Source organism: Daktulosphaira vitifoliae, unplaced genomic scaffold, assembly GCF_025091365.1.
Source record: "Daktulosphaira vitifoliae isolate Bord-2020 unplaced genomic scaffold, ASM2509136v1 Scaffold_2, whole genome shotgun sequence".
Lineage (NCBI taxonomy): Eukaryota > Metazoa > Arthropoda > Insecta > Hemiptera > Phylloxeridae > Daktulosphaira > Daktulosphaira vitifoliae.
The window spans coordinates 33,412,770-33,418,852 of NW_026099573.1; the positions used below are offsets into that span (position 1 = coordinate 33,412,770).

At 26.0% G+C, this 6,083-nt stretch overlaps 1 protein-coding gene across 1 annotated transcript; it reads left to right on the plus strand.

Annotated features, from left to right (window-relative positions):
- The first annotated feature begins 6 nt into the window (after nucleotides 1-6).
- Nucleotides 7-2,760, plus strand: LOC126897436 (uncharacterized). Its single transcript, XM_050671016.1, has 2 exons — nucleotides 7-693; nucleotides 1,947-2,760. The coding sequence occupies exons 1-2, from the start codon at nucleotides 83-85 to the stop codon at nucleotides 2,746-2,748; spliced, it is 1,413 nt and encodes a 470-aa protein (XP_050526973.1). The 5' UTR covers nucleotides 7-82; the 3' UTR covers nucleotides 2,749-2,760.
- The last annotated feature ends 3,323 nt before the right edge of the window (nucleotides 2,761-6,083 follow it).

Consider the following 6,083-nt stretch of genomic DNA (forward strand, 5'->3'; position numbering starts at 1 on the left):
TAATATTAAAGACGTTATTTGCAAAGGGAGTCGTACAATACTAGCAAAAAAGTTCGATGCCGTAATTGATACATTAAATTACATGTACGCAGAAGTCATCAAAACATTTATTGATCATATTAGCACTATAGCTAACCAATGTCAAGAATATTACGACTTCAACCAGGGAGATAATTTATTACGTTGTACATATTTCCTTCAAAGTGATGTGGAAATTTCGAAAACCATGTTTCAACAGTTATACAATGTAATGAACTATCTTAGCAACATAGATTTTAAATTATTAGCGAAATGGAAAAAAACATTCTCAGTACCTATAGTAGATGAAATTTATACTTTTGTAGAATATGCATCATTAAAAACTAAACAAAATACACAGATTTTTGTCAATCCAAACGATCCCAACACTAAAAATGATGCTTGTGAGGTCATTTTGGAAGTGAAAAGTTTTATCGAAGTAAAAGGTTTCGAGACCTACCAGAAAATTAAAGAGAATAATAATTCAGTTGTTTACAATCATAAACCAAAGTTCTTACTTGAAGAGAATCTAAAAGATTATTATGCACAACAAAATAAATACATTGAATTGTGTCAATATTTAAGTGAATGGCTTAAAATATATTATGATGAAATTTCAACAAATTTATACAAAAATCTTGGTTTTAAAGAGGTTTTAGATTTAAATGAGGCAAGGTAAGAAAATCAAATTGAAAATTTTCTAGAGTAATACAAACAACTTATAAATTGACGTATATAAATAACATAAAATAGAACCATATCTATTTTTAAGTATCTTATTACTTACTAGACGAAAAATAATATTTTATAAATATATTTTTCGTGTTTCCCAATAATTATGGTTATTAAAAGTTATCAACTGTATAATAAATTTATGTACTGACAAATAATTTTATCAATAATTTTAGAAATAACATTTATGTAACCAAATATTTAATTAATGAAAAAGTTCAAAAAACTGTTATTAACATTATTGTAGAGTAATATGGAAAACTTCATCNGACATTATTGTAGAGTAATATGGAAAACTTCATCAATTAAAGCATTTAAATGCGTCCAAACTTATTCTGTATTTTCTTGTATTACCGATTGATTTAAAAAAATCTTCAGCATTTAAAGAGACCCTTATATGGTTGAGAATAGAATAGATCCAAATCTATCATTTATATCTTATTAGTGTTATTTGGCGCACTAATTTGAAGAAAAAATCTGAATTTCTGAGTTTCCCTAATATTGTGGCTTCTTAAAGCTACCAACAGTATAATTATACTTGTACTGAAAATATCATTTTATCAATAATTTTAAAAAACTAAGTATCTATTTATATCATAAAATATTCAATTAATGAAAAAGTTAACATATACAAAACATAAATTAACATTATTCACTTTACTTACAATATTCCTTTTTCCAAATTTCCCTTATTTATTTTTGACAAACAAAATAAAAGTTCTTGGTAATGTTTATACGCTATACGAGAGTCTAAATCCCCTAACCTAAAAAGAATTCAAAATTGAGAACCCCCTCACATATAATTAAACATATAACTCAAAAAATAATGCTATCGAACCGGTTATGAACCAGTCAAAATTTTAATTAACGAAAAAATGAGAGGTTTAATAAATCATAATGTACATTTTTTTTAGTGTAAGACATTCAGTTCATTTGTATGAAAATATTAGTCAAAATTGTATTTAATTCTTTTTATACAAAAAAAATGTAATAATAGGTTCCTATTTAATTTTCAAAAGTTACCTCTAAAATATACTCATAGGAATAATTTTTCATATACTATAAGTGATATTTAAAACGGTTTTTTAAAAATTAATTCAATATTAATCTATTAATTTTTATGAAAACATTATTTAACGAAAAAATTATAGGAAGTGTATTTAATAAATCACATTGCGTATATATATTTTTTAAAGTTTCAGATATCCAGTTCATTTATATGAAAATACTAGTCAAAAGCAGGTAATCGAACAATTAAACGAAATTACTAATGAAAGTGGATGGAAATCGTTGAATCATATAAATATTATATTTAATGGTCAAGTTATAAGCGTAGAACGTATTCTCAGACATCCAGCAGACAAAAAAACTTTTCATTGTAAAAAAGAACATATATTAAGAGTTATCAAATGCATTTATACAGAAATACTGTTTAAGTATTGTCACTATGTAAATTACCTATTTGAGTATTGTGAAAAGGAAAATTCAAAAGGTAATCCTGAAATAACATACATAGTCTTTGTACGTAAAATTTTTGAAACAGTTCATAAGACAACTATTATCTTTGATATTATGTATAAAACATTGATTTCTTTAAATGAACTAATAGGAGATTATTTATATGACAACATCAGTTCAAACATAAAATCTTTGTGTAGTTCAATAACAAAATTCCTTGACGAAATAAATTCTGGAAATTATTCACTTGATATTTTGGATAGCAAAAATAATGCCTTTAATCAGGTATCATCAGAATTATACACAAGGCAATGCGTTAGAAATATCTCACCATTTCTGCAATTTAACAAACTGGGTATCTCCTCATTACCTAAAACACACGAAAAACAATGTCTATTACAAAATTTTGTGTTAAATATTGATATACCTGAGTCAATAAGTACCGACAATTTTTCATCTGTTTGTGACAAACTTATTGTATTTTCTAATAATTTTATAAAAGTTTACTATGAAGATTTGGGTTTAAATAAATTAAATTAATTTATTCATCAATTTTATTTTTATTTTTTTATGCCTATCTGGGGCTTCGACCCAAACATGGGCCTTTGGACTGCTCTTACAGATATATCACATATAAAATCGTTTTTCTTCATAAAAACTTTTTGTAAAATGAATATTTACTTTTACTCATTCACTAAACACAAATAAATATTCCAAGTTTACCTTATTAAGCTAAAAATAATTAATGGGTCGATGGGTAGACGAAACTGTACTGGCGTACCTATAAAGCGGGCCATACACACTCTATGTGTTAAATAATTTATACTTGATATGTACTTATCCTAAAATTATCATCACCCACCAATTTTTTTTGTAAGTAAAGCTCTAAAAAACAGCTTCATTATAACTTAAATAAATTTTTTTTTTTTTATTAGCGATAAGTCAATATTGTCAAATAATAAAAAAATACACTCTAAATGAGCTAAAGAATCCAATGGTTATTCAACAAAAAAAAAAAATTCAACAAAATGATAATTGTGTCAAAAGTATAAGCGTTTTCATATAGATTTGAGACACTTAGTAAAATTACAATTGTATTTAATATGATACAGTATGACAACTATAAAAACCACGTCTGTTTCACTTATTTTTATGATCTACTTAAATAAATAACAAAAAAAAAAAATTACACGAATTATAAAATTGAGTTTAAATTTCAATCAGCATTAATTGTAGAAACATATTTTTTTCAGGGCTAATCTTTCCAAATTGGTGAGCAATTTTAAATCCCTTAAATTTTTACCAAATTTGCAATTAAGTTTATCATATCAAAAAGAACAAAAAATGTGTGACTTTTGATAAACTTCTTTAAATTTTAAATAGATATTTNTATTTTTTTCAGGGCTAATATTTCCAAATTGGTGAGCAATTTTAAATCCCTTAAATTTTTACCAAATTTGCAATTAAGTTTATCATATCAAAAAGAACAAAAAATGTGTGACTTTTGATAAACTTCTTTAAATTTTAAATAGATATTTTTTATTTATACAATTCAATATGCCATGATTTTCTTTAAATTTATTTTCCTTTTATTTTTTTATAAAAATCAATAATAATACATCATACCTGTTTAAATACCACATGTTTCGTTTTAAAAATTGAAACTAGTTACAAGAAGTTGATACAAAGTCTTGTTTAAAACTATTTCAAAATTACTGAATTCATTGAAAAAAACATTAGCCGTTTTAAAGGAACGGCTTTTGTTCCTCATAATTGTTTAAAGAAATACATGAATCTGTATTATGACTGCTCCAATTAAATTTTTAAATATTCTTGTTCACACAATTATAAATTTGCAAGTGGTATTCACGTGTTTCTGATCACTTCACCTTTTAAGTTGTTCCGAAATCCTATAAAAAATGGCGAAAAAAGTGCACTTCTACACTACATATGCATTGATTATTATTAGTATCTAATAACAATTTTTTGAGACTTAAAAACCCGAACACAAATCAAAACTACATAACACATGAATTTATACACAAAAATTGTTCAAGCATTACAATTCATAAAAATTATACATTGTTTTTCTCAGATCTAACTAATAACTCTTATAACTTAAGATCCACTTAGTATTTCGTCAATTTTTTTATTAATATTGGTTCCTTGGATTACATTTAAAGCATATTTATTACTAATAAAAAATATACAAAAAAAAAATTTGTCCCGACACCTTTTCTTCTGTCGAAATTAACGAAAAATGTAATTTTTATGTAAAAATTACTGTTTAACATGAAATATTTTAATACTTAAAACTGCTATAGCTTTTTGAAAAACTAACAATTTAAAATAATTCTTTTTTATATTGAAACCTTAGATATTTCCCTTTCATTTGATATAATTTTTTGGAAAATCTGACACTTTATACCTGCCTACAGAGGGGATTCAAAATAGCAACTTCTGCACAATAATTTAACTTTTTCAACATAAGTTTTGAAAGTATTTCAGGAAATACTCAGAGCTTCAAACATATGATAAAATAAAGCTAATGTTATGTACTATAAATTCAAAAAAAAATTTGTCCCAACGAATTATCTTCTATGTGCAAATGGTTGCCCTAGTTAAAAAACATGCCATTTTTGTGTTAAAATTCTTGGTTTAATTTTAATTTATTTTAAAATACCATTGTAATAAACAAAAAAAAAGAGAGATAAAGGTTAAGGGGGGTAAAGATGGTATTAATGAAATCGTATCTCGGGGTCTAACTATATTTATTTATTAAATAATAAAACATCCCTACCTCATTTATTCCTATTTTTGTTTATTACGTGATTTTTTTATAAGTAAGACATGCAAATAAATATTCGCACTTACCTTTATTTCCTTTAGTAATTGATTGAGTTGGTTTTATGGTGATTTCTTCTTTCAGTGTTAACTGTCGTCTATACTGTTTGCGTTTATTTCGATAAATTAGTATCTCTGTGTATATAAGACTTAGAAAAAGGATTCTCTATAATGGGACCTGCGTCTATTATAATTTGTTACCCCTTTTTTTATTTATTTTCTTTAAATTCCTATTATATTATACTATGTTTTTATTAATAATATTTGCGATGAATTCCCTATAGTCGATATCGATATTCTTAAAATTTACTCTGAACTAGTCAAAATATAATTATAAGAATATGTCTATCTATATTCAAAATATAATTAACAAGACTGTGGTGGCCCAGCGTTTCTCAGCGTAAAGCCTTGGCTGGCGCGGACACAGTTACCTCGCTAATATATTTTAAATATTATTTCAATACATCTTTTACTATCCTTTACGTCAACTGCCTACACGTTACCGAAAGGTAATTGGCATAGTCCTTTATGGCTGGCGGGTACACACGCAGAGAATATTTCCAAGATGTAGTTTCCTATCTTACGGACTATATATTTTATGATGAACTCTACCCGGACTACTAGCTCTAGAACTGGCTTGTCGACGGATATAGCGCACTTCAAAAATACTCTTTTTATAAGGTTAGTACTACTCTGTACCTCAACTGCCTACACGTTACCGAAAGGTAATTGGCATAGTCCTTTAAGGCTGGCGGGTACACAGGCATAAAGTACTACTACTAAAACTAGTTAATTCTAATCACAAATTATGCTTCTCCATTTAGTTCGGCACATTTAAGGCTGTTCATAAATGTAGGGCACAATAAGCTTTATTATGAATATACGATAATGTATAAGGCTATTATGCCTGTATAAATAAAATTACGCTCCTTCACTCTCTTCGGCACATTTGAGGCTGTCCAGAAATGAAGGGCACAATAATATTTAAAATTCTTATATATTACAAACTATGTCTAAATAAATAAAATTAC

What these genes read in the sequence shown, in the direction of transcription:
- LOC126897436 (XM_050671016.1), top strand. Translation starts at nt 83, where the DNA reads ATGTACGCAGAAGTCATCAAAACATTTATTGATCATATTAGCACTATA. An exon ending in TTAGATTTAAATGAGGCAAG is followed by an intron (nt 694 to 1,946) that starts GTAAGAAAATCA and finishes TATTTTTTAAAG; the next exon opens with TTTCAGATATCCAGTTCATT.